The 21,512-nt window shown below is 34.0% G+C and overlaps 1 protein-coding gene across 1 annotated transcript in view; it reads left to right on the top strand.

The window, feature by feature from the left end:
• The window catches only part of LOC143053775 (double-stranded RNA-binding protein Staufen homolog 2-like), a 30,357-nt gene extending 9,213 nt beyond the window's left edge, over positions 1-21,144 (top strand). The window contains exons 4-16 of the mRNA XM_076226555.1: positions 1,716-1,926; positions 2,907-3,045; positions 4,176-4,375; positions 4,889-4,968; positions 6,739-6,972; positions 7,488-7,637; positions 8,355-8,537; positions 8,672-8,797; positions 11,204-11,267; positions 12,508-12,624; positions 14,074-14,195; positions 14,991-15,151; positions 17,944-21,144. Of these exons, the coding sequence (XP_076082670.1) occupies positions 1,716-1,926; positions 2,907-3,045; positions 4,176-4,375; positions 4,889-4,968; positions 6,739-6,972; positions 7,488-7,637; positions 8,355-8,537; positions 8,672-8,797; positions 11,204-11,267; positions 12,508-12,624; positions 14,074-14,195; positions 14,991-15,151; positions 17,944-18,019 (1,863 nt within the window). The 3' untranslated portion in view covers positions 18,020-21,144. The remainder of the gene's footprint in view (positions 1-1,715; positions 1,927-2,906; positions 3,046-4,175; positions 4,376-4,888; positions 4,969-6,738; positions 6,973-7,487; positions 7,638-8,354; positions 8,538-8,671; positions 8,798-11,203; positions 11,268-12,507; positions 12,625-14,073; positions 14,196-14,990; positions 15,152-17,943) is intronic.
• Positions 21,145-21,512: the final 368 nt, after the last annotated feature.

The raw sequence follows: 21,512 nt of genomic DNA on the forward strand, positions 1-21,512 counted from the left end.
AATATTGTCGACCACTTTAAATAACATTTATAGTTAAAATGATCAAAATTCCTTACTATAAACTGAACAGTTAACAAAAAAAAAGAATATCAGAGAAGATATCAAGTTCATGACAACGCTTTTGAAATACGTGAAATAGTCTTGAGAAAAAAGGGGGGTCATTTGTTTACAAATGTACGTAGTTTAATACTCAAAATGAATCGACCAAGATATTTAATAAATTAGATTATTATAGAATTAAATTAAAATATTTCATCTATCATCTACATGTATTCCAGAGCAGAGAATTCTTTAGTTGTCTTTTTAAAAAAAGATATTTACAGGGCATGAAGATTCCCATTTTGCAAATGATTTTTTTTTTAATGAAAGTCAACAACAAAAATAAGAAAAAATTACATTTTCTCAGGCAACTAAATCACCTCCAGGTATGCTCAGAATGCAGGATTTTGCATCTAAAATTTCAAAATTTTCTTGGGGGGGGGCATTAACTTTTGTAGATCTCCCACCAGTACACCCTGGATGATGAACAAGGACCAGCTTATAATAAATATTATCTTCCTTTATCCAGACTTTTACTGGTACATGTGCCTTTACTTTTGTAGATCTCCTACTAGTTCACTCTGGATGATGAATAAGGACCAGCTTATAATAAAGATTATCTCCCTTTACCCAGACTTTTACTGATACATGTACCTTTACTTTTGTAGATCTCCTACTAGTACACTCTAAATGATGAAGAAGGACCAGCTTATAATAAAGATTATCTCCTTTTACCCAGACTTTTACTGATACATGTACCTTTACTTTTGTAGATCTCCTACTAGTACACTCTAAATGATGAAGAAGGACCAGCTTATAATAAAGATTATCTCCTTTTACCCAGACTTTTACTGATACATGTACCTTTACTTTTGTAGATCTCCCACCAGTACACCCTGGATGATGAATAAGGACCAGCTTATAATAATGATTATCTCCCTTTACCCAGACTTTTACTGATACATGTACCTTTACTTTTGTAGATCTCCTACTAGTACACTCTAAATGATGAAGAAGGACCAGCTTATAATAAAGATTATCTCCCTTTACCCAGACTTTTACTGGTACCTTTACTTTTGTAGATCTCCCACCAGTACACCCTGGATGATGAACAAGGACCAGCTTATAATAAAGATTATCTCCCTTTACCCAGACTTTTACTGGTACCTTTACTTTTGTAGATCTCCCACCAGTACACCCTGGATGATGAACAAGGACCAGCTTATAATAAAGGTTATCTCCCTTTTCCCAGACTTTTACTGGTACCTTTACTTTTGTAGATCTCCCACCAGTACACCCTGGATGATGAACAAGGACCAGCTTATAATAAAGGTTATCTCCCTTTTCCCAGACTTTTACTGGTACCTTTACTTTTGTAGATCTCCCACCAGTACACCCTGGATGATGAACAAGGACCAGCTTATAATAAAGGTTATCTCCCTTTTCCCAGACTTTTACTGGTACCTTTACTTTTGTAGATCTCCCACCAGTACACCCTGGATGATGAACAAGGACCAGCTTATAATAAAGGTTATCTCCCTTTTCCCAGACTTTTACTGGTACCTTTACTTTTGTAGATCTCCCACCAGTACACCCTGGATGATGAACAAGGACCAGCTTATAATAAAGGTTATCTCCCTTTTCCCAGACTTTTACTGGTACCTTTACTTTTGTAGATCTCCCACCAGTACACCCTGGATGATGAACAAGGACCAGCTCATAAGAAGACCTTCTATGTAACACTCAAATTAGGAGACAATGAGACCTATGCAGAAAATGGACCCAGTATTAAAAAGGCCCAACATTCAGCTGCTGCTGTGGCCTTAGAGAAGACCTCTTATACTCACCCTCCACCCAAACCACCTAAAAATAGAACTACTCATGAACGTAAGTTTTGTGGTCATGTCAGAAATGCTGTTGTCTTTTATCGAATCTATTCAAAGCTGTCAATTTGACAGAAAAAAAATGAAAAAAACAAATATTTTTTTACATTTATCCATTCAAATATATTTATAGCAGAGATATAGTTTTTGTGCAGTATGAGTGCCAATGAGACAACTCTCAACAACTGAAAAACTGGCTACTGACTCAGGACAGGTACAAACAAATGCATCATCTTTAAACAATTCAACAGGTGCCAACCTTCACTCTGGCCTGAAACAGTAGTTTAACATGTATAGAAAGACACACTTAAAAATATCAATTATCAAAAAGACATATTAACAAAAACAAGAAAACATACACTGAATGAACAGATATGCTATAAATATAATTTTGATAATAAAGAAAAAGGGGGATGTTAAACAATGTAAAAAAGACAACTCTAACCTAAGACAAAATTGTGTTAAATAAAATACATACACGGGGAAATTTAAATAGGATAATTTTGGGGAACGGAAATATTTCCTAGTTCATTCTTTTTGTTAATGAATGTCTGGTATTAGTTGATTTAAGATTAGAGATATCTATTGTGACAATATGTGTAAACTTTTTTTGTATGCTGTAAGATCTTTTAATGTCTGTATTCTATGGTGAGTAAAAAGGTATGTTAGCTATTCTTTTCATGTAGTCATTTCTTAGATATTTTTTTATTCTCTAAAATTTTTTACTCTCTAAAATAGACTTCAAATTTGTATGGAAATTAATTGCTTATTTTTAGTTTTGGATCTTTTTAGATGACATATTTCCATTAATATGGCCTTGTGCCATTAAATTTTCTTCGAAAATAGGTCAATACTCCCTTGACACAATTTTTTTGTACACATGAAGAATAACTGGCTGACTTAATTACTTGTTGACTTGCATGAGAAAATGTATTAGTCCTTTTGGATGTCGTAAGACATCTGATCGGTATATATTTTCTGTAGCTGGTACTATTACTCCAACAGTTGAGCTGAATGCCTTGGCAATGAAGCGTGGAGAGCAGACCTTCTATAAACCACTCGACACTAGATATCCTCACTATCCACAACAGAATTACAACTACAGAGGAGTGTACAATCATAGGTAGGTGTTACATCATGTCTAAATATAGATATCCTCAATATCCACAACAGAATTACAATTATAGAGGAGTGTACAATCATAGCTAGATGTTACATCATGTCTAAATATAGATACTCTCACTATCCACAACAGAATTACAACTACAGAGGAGTGTACAATCATAGGTAAGTGTTACATCATGTCTAAATATAGATATCCTCAATATCCACAACAGAATTACAATTATAGAGGAGTGTACAATCATAGCTAGATGTTACATCATGTCTAAATATAGATACCCTCACTATCCACAACAGAATTACAACTACAGAGGAGTGTACAATCATAGGTAGGTGTTACATCATGTCTAAATATAGATATCCTCACTATCCACAACAGAATTACAACTACAGAGGAGTGTACAATCATAGGTAGGTGTTACATCATGTCTAAATATAGATATCCTCACTATCCACAACAGAATTACAACTACAGAGGAGTGTACAATCATAGGTAGGTATTACATCATGTCTAAATATAGATATCCTCACTATCCACCACAGAATTACAACTACAGAGGAGTGTACAATCATAGGTAGGTGTTACATCATGTCTAAATATAAATATCCTCACTATTCACAACAGAATTACAACTATAGAGATTGAATTATTCACTTGTAAGTGAATCATTCATCAGAAATGTTTCTTAGCATATTGACAAAATTGAAGCTGTCTGGCTGCTAAAAGGGAATCGTTATTTCACTTTTTCACTTTTGTAGCTAGTGCCCCCTTAAGTATCTTGAAGGAATTGAAAATTTTAGTTAAATGACTTTTTCAAGAATGTTCTATAGAAATGTTTATATAAATAGTAATTGACCTGAATCTTCTGAAATCTAGCTCATTGTTGAAATCTGTATAGTGACCTATAGTTACTTACATTCACATCATTTTGTTTCTGTTAAAAAAAAATTGAGAATGGAAATTGGGAATGTGTCAAAGAGACACCAACCCGACCAGAGAGCATATAACAGCTGAAAGCCACCAATTGGTCTTCAATGCATCGAGAAACTCCCGCATTCAGAAATGTGCGGAGATGGATGTCTCATAATTAATCCTACCACATCTCCATATTTTTATTCTTTTTATTTCAGATATCATTATCCCAGAATGCCAAGAGTTTTCTATGTTTCATTGAAATGTGGCCAGCGTGAGTTTATAGGTGAAGGACATAATAGACAGGAAGCCAGGAATGACGCTGCCACTAAAGCTCTCAACATTCTAAAGAAACTACCTGTTCCTAATGACGATCCAAAGAAATCAGATACTCAAACACCTGAGACACAAGAACCCAGTAGGTCAAATTATAGACATAAAAAAACTGATATTAAAAAGCAACAGAGAAACAGTTACATGGTCAAATTAAAAACACAATGTGTACTTTTTTTTCACTATCCTGGACAAAGAATATCATTGGTGATTGAATTCTAATTGAACATAATTAAACCTTTTCCTGTTATATTTAATACAATACAATACATACATTGGTAGACAAATCACAGAATATAATCAAATATTACAGCAGATTCCATTGAGTTTGTAGCCAAAGGTAATATTTTTGGATAGCTTGCATGTTAGCTGAACCATGAAGTCATTGTTAGGTTAGGTAAACTACCCTACTTTTATAGACTAGTCCGACAGAAAACCAATCGATCTGTCTGTTGGACTATGCTGCTTTGAAAGGAGGGTAGTATACCAGATCTAATAATGAATTCAAGGTTCAGTTAACAAGCAAGCTAACCAAAGATATAACCTTTGGATACACACTGTATAAAATCAACTGTAAGATATTAAATATATTTTTCAGATGAGAAGGACCTACTGAAGTCAGAGATAAGTCTTGTACATGAAATAGCTCTGAGGAGAAATCTTAATGTCATCTTTGATGTAAGTTAATAAGCTAAGGTGTAACTTGAGAGTCTAGAACTACTTAAGTCAGAAATAAGTCTTGTTCATGAAATAGCTCTGAGGAGAAATCTTAATGTCATCTTTGATGTAAGTTAATAAGCTAAGGTGTAACTTGAGAGTCTAGAACAACTTAAGTCAGAAATAAGTCTTGTTCATGAAATAGCTCTGAGGAGAAATCTTAATGTCATCTTTGATGTAAGTTAATAAGCTAAGGTGTAACTTGAGAGTCTAGAACTACTAAAGTAAGGGATAAGTCTTGTTCATGAAATAGCTCTGAGGAGAAATCTTAATGACATCTTTGATGTAAGTAAATAAGCTAAGGTGTAACTTGAGAGTCTCTTTTGGCATACATCTTTTGTGATATGTAAGGGAACATCGATTTATTTTTACAGGAAAGCTCCAAGCATGCTTGTAGGATGCTCAGAGCTTTTTAAGTATGCTCTTCTCAGCAGTTTATGTGACAATGATTATCATGATCCATTAAGATGTCAATCAAATCTACACCTCTTTTATAATTCGGAAAGTAAAACTTATATAGGAAGCTCAATTAACATCTGTATAAACATCTGGTCTATTCAAATACATTTTACTTGAAATTTTACAAAATTACGAATAAGCTTCCTCTTAAAGGGGCGAGCACAAGCTGTCAAATTCATGTTCACTGATTCTAATCAAATTCTCATATTTGATTTATAACAATGTAAAACATTTATCCAAACTATTAAAAGTCTACTAAATAAAACAATAAACAAGGCACAGACATGAACATCTGTGGCTTCGTTTCGTGTGTATTTGAGTAGACGCCATCTAATTATTTATTGAGTTGACCTCTATAGTCATCTGATTACCATATAAGCGATGTAAACATACATATAGATATAAATAGATTAAGCAAATATTCTAGGTCTATTTAATTTCATATAACAGATAAAAAATAAATGTTTATCATCGTTTTTCCCTGTATTAGAATGTTTATTTGTTGATCGAATCAGTCAATCAAATGATTTACCTTTGTTTCACTTTCAATGTTGACATTCTCTTCCTTTAAATAACTTTACACATACAATTCACATGTTATCCATCTCAAGGTAAGGGGTTAAATTAAAATTCACATGAATACGAATTCAATGAGGTCCAATTATTCACGAAAGTCATAATCAATATTTTTTTGCTTATTTTGACAAAATTGAACCTTATTGGCTACTAAAAAGGAATTATTATTTCACTATTTGCATTTTATTACTGATTGAGCCAAAAAAAATTAATATATTAGGTTTTTCATATATCTCGTAGCTAGTGCCCCTTTAAGAATTAATCTATGATCCCTAAGGTTATAACATGTAATAGAAGACCCACTCGTGACCTTGGGCTGTTTTCTGATTTTGGTCAGATTGTTTTTTCGTTGACACATTTTCCATATTTAACTGCAATTTTTCAGTTCATAGAACTATCAAGGTCACTACTTCTAGATCTACAGCTCAGCAACGATTTTAGCTTTTATCATTAAGTGATAGTTAGAGCATTGTCTGTGCAATTATTTTTGAAATTCTTTGACCAAATCTATTCAAATTTAGATATGATTTACCTGTGTAATCTTGTCAAATAAAGGCATGTTGTTTCCTGTGACTAAATGACAGTGAAGTTTGATTTAGTAATCTTATTATTTTAGAATAGAAAGTAAAACAGAGCAAGAAAAACATTGTCAGATCCCTATATATGAATCAGATTGTCATATTTTATTTTATTTAGGTCATAAGGGAATCTGGACCACCACACATGAAAAGTTTTGTAACAAAATGTCGAGTCGGAGAATTTGAAACAGAGGCTGAGGGGAACAGTAAAAAAGTATCAAAAAAGAAAGCTGCCGAACTAATGCTGGACAAACTGAAGGAGTTATCTCCCTTACCACTGATGGCACAGCGACCAAAGAACAAACAAAATCAGAACAAGAAGAAATCGAAAAACATAATAAAGGTTCAAAATGTAAGTCACTTTAAGTACTGTATTTATTGTCTGATAATTTACTTATCTCAATTTATATGTCTAAAAGCACAATCAAGGAACAGAATATCTTATCTTTTTTAGAAATGATAATATTTTGCAAAATTTGAAGAAGAAGAAAAAATGACTAACTTTACATCAAGTGCAAAATATGAAACAGTTAAGATATGGTGTAACTCTTAGGAACTTGTGCTAGGTCTACGAGTTTCAACCTTAAATTAAACAAAAGTTCTCTCTTTACAACAAATCAAAAAGACTTATGTAATATGGTTAGGAATTTCCTCAGGTACCTGAATAATTAAACCTCATTGATAAAAAAATTAATGCATTACCATTATCGATTTAAGGGAGTCCTCAGATTGCCGTTTTTGTTTTAGATGCTTACAACAAAATCTTTTACAGAGAAGATTAAACTTGCATAATTGATAATTAAGCAAGAACAAGTTTGTAAGGATTTATAGTTGTTTTGGTTACCCATTGTTTTGTTCTCCCTACAGCAAATGCAAAAGACGGACCCTAACTATGGAGTAGGGATAAACCCCATCAGTAGACTGATTCAAATTCAACAGGCAGAACAGAAAAAGGAACCAGTCTTCACGTTAATCACAGAGAGAAGTCTTCTTAGGAGAAGGGAATTTGTTATGCAGGTACTCGTAGAGAGATTTATTGAGGGTCACTGATGAGTTTTTTGTAGACGAAACGAGTGTTTGGCGTAAATGCAAAATTTCAATCCTGGTATCTATGATGAGTTTTTTGAAGTAATGGAACATTTATTGATCCCAGCAATTCAAAATGGCGGGTCCCTTCTTAGTTAAGACATGTAAACTGTGGATTTAATGGTAACATTTAGCCAATGAAAAAAAATGATACATAAAAATTCCATTAGAAAGATTGAAAGATAGATTTTATGTATCCAGAAGATCTTTATATCGTTATCACCTATAATGTTTTGACTTGTCAATGGTCAGGTTAAGTTGGAAGTTTGGAATGTCTAAAGGTATATATGTTTTACCTATATCTAATAAAAAGTTGTATTTAAGCATTGATAGAATGCATATGAATATTGTATTTCGGTTGACCATTTAAAATATATCTAGACCCATGAAAATCACGAAAATTGGTTTTGAAAGTACTGTAATTCAGAAATTATTGGGATGTTTTTATTACTGCAAAAAATGCAACAGGGTTATAATCCAAATAATTTAAACTCGCATTTTGAAACTTTGTATATGAATTGAACAGGATTTTTCTCAAAATGGCTTTTAGTCTGAAATGATGAAATCGGAATAATAAATGCAGGCAATAATTTCTGAACTTACCGTAATAATAATGAATCCACTGTTGGTGCTGTTTGTTTTCTTCAGGTACAAATAGAGGACAAGACCTGTACTGGTGTGGGACCCAATAAAAAGTTAGCCAAGCGACATGCAGCCGAACAGATGCTCACGTTGCTTGGTTACAACAAACCATCGCCACAACCGACCAAACCTGCCATCAAAACAGCTACAACACCCGAGGTAAGTAAACACAGTATAGGGTGGGGGGCCCAATAAAAAGTTAGCCAAGCGACATGCAGCCGAACAGATGCTCACGTTGCTTGGTTACAACAAACCATCGCCACAACCGACCAAACCTGCCATCAAAACAGCTACAACACCCGAGGTAAGTAAACAGAGTATAGGATGGGGGACCCAATAAAAAGTTAGCCAAGCGACATGCAGCCGAACAGATGTTCACGTTGCTTGGTTACAACAAACCATCGCCACAACCGACCAAACCTGCCATCAAAACAGCTACAACACCCGAGGTTAGTAAACAGAGTATAGGGTTATCCTCTAAAAGGTTAAAAACCAATACATTCACTCGATCTTAAGTTATTTATTATGTAGGAATGGGCATGGCCTGTAAAATTGAGAATTGAAATGGGGAATGTGTCAAAGAGACAACAACCGACTATAGAAAAAACAACAGCAGAAGGTCACCAACAGGTCTTCAATGTAGCGAGAAATTCCCGCACCCAGAGGTGTTCTTGAGCTGGCCCCTAAGCATCATCAGTTTGTTTTCGACTTATAAGTTTGAATATCTCTTTGGTATTCTTAGCCTCTCTTTTGATACAGTTTTTTTCTTGCCGTGACAGAGTCAAATTGCGAGACATAGTTATGCCCAGCGACGATGGCCATAGAGGCTTCAACAATGTATTAGTTTGTGATTAGGTTTAGTTTATGGTGAACCACAAGTGGTAGGTCAATGTTATTCGATATGCAGTTTTTGTCGAGCCTGCAACTTTTGTTGCAGAAAGCTCGACATAGGGATAGTGATCCGGCGGCGGCGGCGGTGTTAGCTAACTTCTTAAAAGCTTTATATTTTAGAAGGTGGAAGACCTGGATGCTTCATACTTTGTATATAGATGCCTCATGTTATGAAGTTTCAGTCAGTCACATGTCAAATGTCCTTGACCTCATTTTCATGGTTCAGTGACCACTTGAAAAAAAAGGTTCAGATTTTTTGTAATGTTGAATTCTCTCTTATGATAATTAATAGGATAACTATATTTGCGTACCTTGAAAGGTCCTCATGTCTGTCAGACAGTTTTCACTTGACCTCGACCTCATTTCATGGATCAGTGAACATGGTTAGGTTTTGGTGGTCAAGTCCATATCTCAGATACTACAAGCAATAGGGCTAGTATATTCGGTGTATATGGAAGGACTGTAAGGTGTACATGTCCAACTGGCAGGTGTCATCTGACCTTGACCTCATTTTCATGGTTCAGTGGTTATAGTTAAATTTTTGTGTTTTGGTCTGTTTATCTCATACTATATGCAATAGGTTTACTATATTTGTTGTATGGAATGATTGTAAGGTGTACCTATCTAGCGGACAGATGTCATGTGACCTTGACCTCATTTTCATGGTTCAGTGGTCAAAGTTAAGTTTTTGAGTTTTGGTCTTTTTATCTAATACTATATGCCATAGGTCATCTATATTTGGTGTATGGAAATATTTTATGATCTTTGTGTCAGTCGCGCAGGTTTTATTTGACCGTGACCTCATTTTCACGGTTCATTGCACAGTGTTAAGTTTTTGTGTTTTGGTCTATTTTTCTTAAACTATAAGTAATAGGTCAACTATATATGTTGTATAGAAGCATTGTTAGCTGTACATGTCTGCCTGGCATATTTCATCTGACCTTGACCTCATTTTCAAGGTTCATTGGTCTTTGTTTAGTTATCTTGGTTAATGTTAAGTTTATGTGACAGTTGTATTAAATGTTAGCTTTATACTTAGGACTATCAACATAATATCAATAATTAGTATAGAAGGTGAGACATTTCAGCGTGTGCACTCTTGTTTAAGCATTGGCATATCTAATTTCCATGGAGATTATTTGGCCCTGCGGCCTCAGTCATGGTCTATTGACTTTGAAACTTTTGCTTAGTTTACATGTATTAGGACATTTAATGGGAAATTACTAGTAGTTGGTCAATGATATTTGGTATGCAGTTTTATAAGCATTGGCATATATCATTACCATAGAGATTATTTGGCGCCGCCCACTTAGTCATGGTCTATTGACTTTAAAAACTTTGCATAGTTTACATGTATTAGTTTGCGATAAGGTTAGTTCATGGGAAACCATTAGTGGTAGGCCAAAGTTAATTGGTGTTCAGTTGTATGAGCATCACCACATCTCATTCCATGGAAAATAGTTTGCCCTGCCCCCCTCAGTCATGGTCTCTTGACTTTGAAACTTTTTCTTAGTTGACGGTGTACTAGTTTGTGATGAGATTAGTTATGATGAACTGATAATGTTAGGTCAATGATATTTGGTATGCAACTATATTGGCATTTGCAAGTATCGTTTCCATGGAGATTATATAGTCCTACCCCTTCATCATGATTTATTGACTTTGAAACTTTTACATAGTTTACAAGTTTATGTTTGTGTTTAGGTTTGTTTAAAGGTAATGACTTATAATAAGTCAATGGTATTTGTAATGCAGTTGTATTAGTATTGGCTCATCTCATTTCTATGGAGATTGTTTAGCCGTGTACCTTCAGTCAGGGTTCATCGACTTTGAATATTTGCATAACTAATATGTTAAAGTATTCCTATTTTAATTTCAACATATATGCATTATCAAAATTACAAAAAGGCGAGACATATCTCTGTGATAACAGTTTATTTAATTTCATGTTTTATCTATTGCAGCAAACAACAGGATCCGCAGAAAAGAAAGTCACCTTCCAAGAAAAGCCAGAGACTGCAACTCCAGGTAAGACTGCCACCCAATACATGTATATGATATAGTGAATGAGATTGAACACACAACATGTGTACATGTAAAGTTTGAGAACTTGCTCACAGTGGATTTTTTATGAATAAATGATTCATGGTTCACCTTTATCCCCAAAATCCATGACAGAAGTTTTAAAGTTTCCTGTAAGGGCTATTCCATTGTAATGTGGTAGGGTGGGAAGGGAATTTCGAAATATCCCTACAACCAAGAACTATTTTTTAAGTAAATTTGCATGATGGTAATGGATGTATACTGAAAAAGACTAATTACCCACATTCAATAATTAAACATCCCTCATGCATTAAATGGAATAGCCCTAAACAACCAATAACACTCATCTGCAACAATGAATGGAAGTTATTAATGACCTTGACTGGCTATACAGCCCTCGCATGGTTCGCCCTGGCTTGTGCCTTTTTGGGCATTTAATAAATTAATTTAAATTATTACCATAAGTTAGAATTGTCTAGGTGCTAAATATAATTTCCACTTCTTGCGTGTTACATGTTGTATATACTGGACTATTTTTCTTGCGTGTTACATGTTGTATATACTGGACTATTTTTCTTGCGTGTTACATGTTGTATATACTGGACTATTTTTTATTTGCTGCATATTCATTGGAGTAAATAACCCTCAATTTAGCTAAGGTTTCCTTCAGTTCTGAAGAAAAAAGTTCTGGAAATTTATCCAGATACTGTTTAAAGGGAAGTAATTATTATAATTTTTAAATATTGTCTCCTTTATTAACATTTTCTATTTCATGGGCATGCACTGACTATTCATTATATGCTATAATGCTGTATTTTATTGATTTATTTATTTTCATAAAAAAATCAATGTATTAAATTTTACTACCAATGGGTCCATGATTGGCAAATAAAAAATTTCTCCTTCTATTTTAGTATAGTCTAAATGTTGAAAATGTGACATACATCAGTTTCCAAGTGCTTTCTTTTAGTTTATTTATGAACAAATAGCTGAGAATACTTTAATTTCTTCCCTGCCAAGACCCTGAGAATAAAATTGTGTAGTACATAGTATATATGCTTTACAATGAAAAATTTGTTTGTAAAAAAGTAGCAGCAGTATAAAGCAGTAGTTTGTTCATTCTTTGAAATAATGACACAGGAATAATCCTATGTACACAACTTATCAGAAATCTACATATGATTAATGATTTTGAAGCTCTGTTATGATAGCTTTTGTTTTACAGTAAGCAGTGCTGGTCCTGGAGAAATTGCTAACGGTAAAAGTGGCCGACAGTTGATGCCAGGGCTATTACTACTGAGAGACTCTAATTATACGTCTGGAACTCAAAATATGTATCAAGGTATTTATAAGTTTGTCCAGTGTTACCCTATAGGGGGTTATTTTCATGATTTTCATTGAATAAAGTATGCAAAATATTTTAGAGGTTATTATTTTGGTGGATTCAAATCTTTTATCAATACCATGAATACCTTTGCATATGCAGTTTTAAATTGGCAGAATTTATTTGTGTGATTTTATTCTACAGGCAAATATTAGCGAAAATTTGCACCCCGTGAAAATAACCAGCTATACGGTATACTGTAGGGAAATAGGACTTAATTTAATTTGGGGTGTCCCTAACAGTATATTATATTGTAAGGAGAAAATATAGAATGCGATGTTTTCATCTTATCTGAAACGCTCTACTTTTAATATACCTCTATAAAGGATAACCAGATATAATATTGCACTTTAATGTATGCATAGAAATCTACATGACATTGTATATTGAAATATAAAAATAAGGAGATATAAGGTATGATTGTCAATGACACAGATATACACCAGAGTTCAAATGAAAAGGCAACCATATAGCCTTCAACAATAAAAGACCCATACTGTATATATAGTCTGCAATAAAAGGCCCAAAGATAAGAAAAAAAATGGAACAATTAGTTGAGAAACATGCGGCCTAATTCATATCAAAACAATTTACAATAAAAAAAAAACCAAGTACAACAGACATGAACCAACGACAACCACCGAACTACAGGCTGCATACTTAGTGCCTATTATTACAATGTATTATACCACCCCATTACATGATTGATTAGTGGTTTCTTAACACCCTCTGATTTATAGTGGTTTCTTAACACCCCCTGATTTATAGTGGTTTCTTAACACCCCCTGATTTATAGTGGTTTCTTAACACCACCTGATTTATAGTGGTTTCTTAACACCACCTGATTTATAGTGGTTAACACCACCTGATTTATAGTGGTTTCTTAACACCACCTGATTTATAGTGGTTTCTTAACACCACCTGATTTATAGTGGTTTCTTAACACCACCTGATTTATAGTGGTTTCTTAACACCATCTGATTTATAGTGGTTTCTTAACACCCCCTGATTTATAGTGGTTTCTTAACACCCCCTGATTTATAGTGGTTTCTTAACACCCCCTGATTTATAGTGGTTTCTTAACACCCCCTGATTTATAGTGGTTTCTTAACACCACCTGATTTATAGTGGATATTTATACACAAGCTAAGTGGGAATACAATGCCTTAAGATGAAAGTCTTGCCTTAGGAGAGAAGTCCCACAACAAATGCACAGTATAGTATGACAATTTTTTTTCTGACAGTTTAAACATAAAATGTCAAGTTCTATTTATTTTTAAAAATCGTAAAAGGGAACTAAGTTTTAATTACTTTGGAACTATTGATTAAATGAAAAATATTAATGAAAAGTATAAATTATAAAATAAGAAACCTGCTATATTTTACCATGTGAGTTTTCATTTGTAGCTCAGCCACCAATGACAGAACCTTTAGTATTTGGTGCGGGACACATGAGACCAGAATTACAACTGAGAGATATTGCTACTAAAAGTAAACTAGAAATCAAATTTGATGAGTTTGCAGGCAAGGTAGGAATTTAACTTGTTATTAAAAGACTTTAGATGATGCACACTGCTAAAAAAGATTGTATGAATGTACCACCTATGATAGTAGAGGGGCATTATGTTTTCTGGTCTGTAGTCCGTATGTCTGTTCGTTCATTCGTCCGTTCGTCCTGCTTCAGGTTAAAGTTTTTGGTCAAGGTAGTTTTTGATGAAGTTTAGGTCCAATCATCTTTAAACTTAGTACACATGTTACCCATGATATGATTTTTCTAATTTTAATGCCAAATTAAAGTTTTGACCCCAATTTCAAGGTCCACTGAACATAGAAAATGATAGTGGAAAGTTCAGGCTAAAGTTTTTGGTCAAGGTAGTTTTTGATGAAGTTGAAGTCAAATCAACTTGAAACTTAGTACACATGTTCCCTATGATATAATCTTTCAAATTTAAATGCCAAATTAAAGTTTTGACCCCAATTTCACGGTCCACTGAACATGGAAAATGACAGTGCGAGTGGGGCATCTGTGTACTATGGACACATTCTTGTTTTATTGGTGTTTAACACTGTTTCAGTTCCCTTGGTCATTTCATTGTGGCACAATGTGGTTAATTGACAAGCTTCTGAACACTGAAGACTTAGAATCAACAATCTTGTGTGAGGAACCCATGCTTTTGTAAACATCAGACGTTTCTAACTTTTTGTACTCTTAGAAATGGAATCAAATTTGCTAATAAGAAACTTTGACTACTTGTAATGTTATAAATCTCAGTCACAGTACATGCTGTGAATGTTATATTAATTTAACACATGTTTTTTTTCAGAACACAGAGATTTTATGTCGAGTGACTTTGCTTACCAATCCCCATCAAATGTTCCACGGTACAGGTCCAAACTCAGACTATGCTAAAGATGCTGCAGCTTTAGAAGCTCTCAAGTTCTTAGCTGAGCTTGGCAGGGAAGAAATTAAAATGACAGGAGATGGGTAAGTTCTTGGCTGAGTTTGGCAGGGAAGAAATTAAAATGACAGGAGATGGGTACTGTAAATTCAGAAATTATTGCGTGCATTTATTATTGCGATTTGCCGACCACAGGCAAAAATGCGAGGTTTAATTATTGCGACTTGCCGATTAAAAAAAAAAAAATTATGCTGAACATTATTGTAAATCACAGATGTTCACATGTCTTTTCGCAAAGTAAAGCTTTGTTCAAGTCTATGCATTTAGTTACCTTCCGTATGTTTTCTGTGATTGAATACACAATTCTTAACTGATGTAACTTGTAAAGGGGATCTAGAAACTAAGATGCATTACTAGAACTTATGTGTTGTGCATGCCGACTTTGGGGATCTAGAAACTTAATTGAACATCGACCACGTGCAGAAGATTAGTGTAGAACGAGGCCCGGCTTGGGTAATTATAGGGGTAAAATAAAATAACATCGTAATTTGTCACTTTATATAATAATCGAACAGCATTCAAAAGTAATTACTAGTACTAGTATCCCATTCATAAAAGTTCCCGGCAGTATTGTTCAATCATAAACATATTACAGACACATTACCAATTAAAAGTCGAAGTGTTATAAAAATGTCACCTGGCTTCACTGATTACACAGGTTAGCCGAAATAAGTTGTAAAAACATATTACCCTTAAATGCCCCAGGTGAAAGGTTAAACACATCACACCACTGAACAAAGGGAGATAAATCAATCACAAATTGACATTGGAAAAATGAAAGTAAGAATGCGAGGTTTAATTATTGCGATCATCCGATGCTCGCATTATTCGCATTAATAAAAACCTCGCAATAATTTCTGAAGTTACAGTAAGTTTTTGGCTGAGCTTGGCAGGGAAGAATTAAAATGACAGGAGACGGGCAAGTTTTTGGCTGAGCTTGACAGGGAAGAAATTAAAATGACAGGAGACGGGTAAGTTCTTGGCTGAGCTTGGCAGGGACGAAATTAAAATGACAGGAGACGGGTAAGTTCTTGGCTGAGCTTGGCAGGGAAGAAATTAAAATGACAGGAGACGGGTAAGTTCTTGGCTGAGCTTGACGGGGAAGAAATTAAAATGACAGGAGATGGGTGAGTTCTTGGCTGAGCTTGGCAGGGAAGAAATTAAAATGACAGATGGGTAAGTTCTTGGCTGAGCTTGGCAGGGAAGACATTAAAATGACTGGAGACGGGTAAGTTTTTGGCTGAGCTTGGCAGTGAAGAAATTAAAATGACAGGAGACGGGTAAGTTCATGGCTGAGCTTGGCAGGGAAGAAATTAAAATGACAGGAGACAGTAAATTTTTTGGCTGAGCTTGGCAGGGAAGAAATTAAAATGACAGGAGACGGGTAAGTTTTTGGCTGAGCTTGGCAGAGAAGAAATTAAAATGACAGGAGACAGGTAAGTTCTTGGCTGAGCTTGGCAGGGAAGAAATTAAAATAACAGGAGACGGGTGAGTTCTTGGCTGAGCTTGGCAGGGATGAAATTAACATGACAGATGGGTAAGTTCTTGGCTGAGCTTGGCAGGGAAGAAATTAAAATGACAGGAGACGGGTAAGTTTTTGGTGGAGCTTGGCAGAGAAGAAATTAGAATGACAGGAGACAGGTAAGTTCTTGGCTGAGCTTGGCAGGGAAGAAATTAAAATGACAGGAGACGGGTAAGTTCTTGGCTGAGCTTGGCAGGAAAGAAATTAAAATGGCAGGAGATGGGTAAGTTCTTGGCTGAGCTTTGCAGTGAAGAAATGACTGTGATGGGTAAGACGTTACATCAAAGAAAATTATATTTATATTTTTTATACATTTACGCTATGTCAATGTTTGAATGATGTTATAACTTGATGTTACTGTACTTGAACTTTGTACACCACTTGTTACAAATTAAAACAGCTGGGGTAATTAAAAAAATTATTTTCTTCCTTACCACCTTTTTTCATGGCCAAATTCCGTCCGTACCCATGGTTAAAAATATGCATACTTTACACACCTAAAGACTATATATGGTCACATAAAGAGAATCCCTAATAATTTTGAGATGGCTTTCAAGGTCAAGGTCTTAGATTTAGAGAGCCGTGGTTTAGTGGTTAGTGCATCGGACTACTAACACAAGGTTCCTGGAGAGCCGTGGTTTAGTGGTTATTGCATCGGACTACTAACACAAGGTTCCTGGAGAGCCGTGGTTTAGTGGTTAGTGCATCGGACTACTAACACAAGGTTCCTGGAGAGCCGTGGTTTAGTGGTTAGTGCATCGGACTACTAACACAAGGTTCCTGGTTTGATTCCTGTTCAGGGATGAAAATTTCAGGGACTGTATTTTCGGCTCTCCCTTGACACCATTTTCGAGTATGGTCTTGAGGAAACAATGATAGTCCCTCGGACGATAAATGGCTGACCCGTGTTAAGAGAGAGTCATATCTCTTGTACGTAAAAGACACCTTTGTAGATTTCGAAAAAAAGCAGGCTTATGCCGCTACAAGGCAGCACTGGAACCCGTAAAGTGGAAAGGAATTAATATAAGTTGCAAAACTTGTTTTCCAATCCACTATAAATGAATATGTTTAAACTTAGATCAAGGTCATAACTACCAGAAATAAACTGAAATTATTAAGAACAGCGATTGGAACAAATTTGACAGAAGATCAAAATCAAGTACATATACAGTTCATTCACACCAAAAACCATATAAACCATTTGATTTTGGAGCAGGAGGGGGGTTGGAAAATATAATCTAGCATATTCAGTTGCTAAAAAAGTAAGCATAATTTAACCTTAGATTTATATTTCAGCCCACATATGAAGACCAATGATCAACTCACCAACTCTACACTTAGTGGTGCCCCTGGTCGGGTGGGACAGATGTAGACACTCTACACTCAGTGGTGCCCCTGGTCGGGTCGGACAGATGTAGACACATTGATGAACTTTGACCTACCCAATTTGAAGAAGAACAAAGCTTATTTTAATCTTCACAATTTGTTCAAGATTGATGTTTTATTGCTTAATTATAGACTTTGAAATAAGACTGCAAATTATGATTGTTGAATTACTGGTAACTGTTAGTGGAATTTTACATGTTGGAACCAGTTGTTGCATAAGAGAGCATTTTCTTTTTTTTTCTCTTTGTATCTTTTTATTAAATCATTTACAGCCCTAGCATTTATGGATACTTTTAAGTTAATTATGTGCAAAAACTGGTCCCAAAAGTTAACTTTTTTATACTGTTTACAGGAGGTCGACATGGTTTAAGGGGGATAACTCTTTACATCAGTTATGAGTTTGTAGTAGGCAGTTTCGACAGTGATATTTTAAGCATTCATGTGATACAGAATAAGAATAATCTGTGTTACATATAAGCTTAAAATATATGTATGGAAAGTTAATGCTACAAGCGTAATAGAGATTTTAGAGATTTGTGTCCCTTATAAACCTAGGTCAACCTCCATTAATTTGGTTTGTTGACAAAGAAGTCAATAGTTCTCCGTGTCAGTTTATTTATTACAGGGAAGGTATTTATTGGTTTAAATCTTTTAAATAAATTGAAACAGAAAATCAAATATTTTGGGTAACTCTTGAAATTGTTGTGATGACTATTTTCTTCAAAGTTTGGGTTCAAAGTTCAAAGAACACTTGAATGAATACATGTGAAGACAACAATGTTTTATGTAACTAGGCAACAAGTCTAGTAATTCTTGTAGTTTAAATGTCCTTCTATGGGTTGTTATTAATTGAAAATATTTTAGAAGCTGTAATTTTTACTCAGAAATGTCTTTCTATTGGAAGTCAATTTTTACTAGAAGTGGATTTTTTGGGGGAAGTTCATTTCATTACGAATATGCTTCTGAAAATTTAGGAATACACTTTTGATTTTGTGTAGAATGTAAATGTACAAATTCATGTATAATCTAAGAAAATATTGTTATAGTTAAAACACACTGATTTATTTTGTTCGCAATTAAATTTGATGTGTTATTAAATAGAAAGGGGAGCATGTAAATATATGGACTTTCTCAAAACTGTATTCCAGCCTTAAAAGGGCTTTAGTACTCCTTTTAGCTGATGTGAGGAAAAAAGTGTACTTTTAATAGTTATGGGAAGTTTAAATTATAAAAAAAAACTTCAATATTTTTTGGGAACTTTTGTTTTTTTGGCAAACTGTTAATCAGTGAAATCTTTAAATGGAAAATTTCATTTTGCATAAAAATTCAAGATGAATGCTGCAAAAAGTATAAAATGTATGGAAAACAATGTTTATAATGTAATATTTAATGAATTGAATGATAAACTTATTACATATTCCAGAATGTTTTTTTTGTAATTTTGCTCATGACTTTAGCATTCATAGTACATTTGTAGCAACAACAAAATAAGTATTCATGTCTTTGTGATTTTTTTTCTTTACATCAACTTTGAAATGTTGTCTTCATGTATAATCATAATATATCTTTTTGTATAAACTGTATGGCATACAGGAGACATCTTCAAATTAACAATTCTGGCTGTTCTATACAAACATACATGGGACTCAGGGAAGGCGCTTTAAAATCTTAACTATGGATGGGCTTTTTTGTACAGTGAAAGTGTAGAACAAATTCTTAATTTGCCTCTATATTTAGTTACTCCATTTTCAAAGTGCCTTCTCTAGATAACATGTTTGTTTTGATAGAACTGCCCTTACAGTTTTTTGCTGAAGTGACATTTTCAAATCAGTTAAAACCTAAATTATGACATCATGTCATTACAATCATACATTGAGATTATACTTTTTTTTAGAATTATAAAGTATTTGTGAAGTTGCAAGTTATTCAACTTTTATATCTGAAAATTTTGGTAACATAACACCTAAGGGAGTTAACTCTTTATCTCTAATTTGAAAATTGTGAATATTTTACTGTTCAAAAATGTTATTGTTTTATGATTTGAAGAATGTCTCCATGGAAATTGTCAGTTATTTTGTTGCATTTTTCTGAGGAAATCCAACCATGTCAAAATTACTGTTAATTTATTAGTCAAATGATATCTTGGAATAAAATTATATTGGAATATTTTATACAATTGAAAATAATCAAAAGCATAAGTGACTTACAGCACATTCTTATCTCACATGATCACTTTTAGTATTTTAAGAAATCATGTGATCTTGGGTATTTCCTTGTCACATGACCACTATTCTTCTTTTAAGAAATCATGTGATCTTGAGTATTTCCTTGTCACATGACCACTATTCTTCTTTTAAAAAATCATGTGATCTTGGGTATTTCCTTGTCACATGACCACTATTCTTATTTTAAGAAATCATTTGATCTTGGGTATTTCCTTGTCACATGATCATTTGTTGACATATGTTAGTTAACATTGTGCTGATTAAAATCATTTGAGAAGGAAATAAGCATACATTACAAACCAATTTATTCACCAGTTCTTGTTCCAGTTTAATGAAAGATTGTATGATTTCAAGTGGCTGTCAATTATATAGTTTGTTAAAGAGTTACCTCCTCTTGTTAATCATACAATGTTAATGTTAAACAGGGGCAAGTCACATGACTTCTGCAGGTACCCATGTATTGACATGTTTAAATTATGTCTGTGAAAAAGTGTCCGTGCCAAATTAAATTCTTTTGTTGAAAAGTTGGTTTGTTAATTTAGATAAATTTGGGGTAGGGGAAACATGGTTTGATTTTCTCATCAAGGGCTATTCCATTAAAATGTGGGTGGAAGGGTAGGAAGAAAGTTTAATGATTGAATGTGGGTCAAGGGTCTTTTTTCAGTATGAGTCTTTACCATTATTCAAAATTATCTAAAAAATGGTTCTTGGTTGTAGGAATCTTTTGGAAAGCCCTACCTACCCTCCCACATACATTTTAATGGAATAGTCCTAAATGGGTTTTTGTATTGTAACTTTATTATTAGTTTTTTTTAAACTTGCAATGAAAGAACCCACTGCTACTAATCTTATTTGTCAAAATAAAATAAAAAAAATTTAAAAAAAACAACATAAAAAAGTGAAAGTTGTGTTGAGTATTATTTGTTTGATTGATACAAGCAAGCCTATTATTGCTAGTTCTATAAGTTGACAGACAACTAATGATCTCATTGGGATATTTGTTATAAGTGTTTTAAAATGTTGATGCGCCCTCGTTGTCTGAATATTTAGTTTTTTAATGAAAATTAGGTACATGTCAATCAGACAGCAATCCAATGTAACACTTCTTTATGTTACAATGTAAAATTGAGAATGGAAATGGGGAATGTGTCAAAGAGACAACAACCCGACCATAGAGCAGACAACAGCAGAAGGCTAACAATATGTCTTCAATACAGCGAGAAACTGCGGCACCTGTAGGTGTCCTTCAGCTGA

This window comes from Mytilus galloprovincialis, chromosome 12, assembly GCF_965363235.1.
Source record: "Mytilus galloprovincialis chromosome 12, xbMytGall1.hap1.1, whole genome shotgun sequence".
In the NCBI taxonomy this organism is placed as follows: domain Eukaryota; kingdom Metazoa; phylum Mollusca; class Bivalvia; order Mytilida; family Mytilidae; genus Mytilus; species Mytilus galloprovincialis.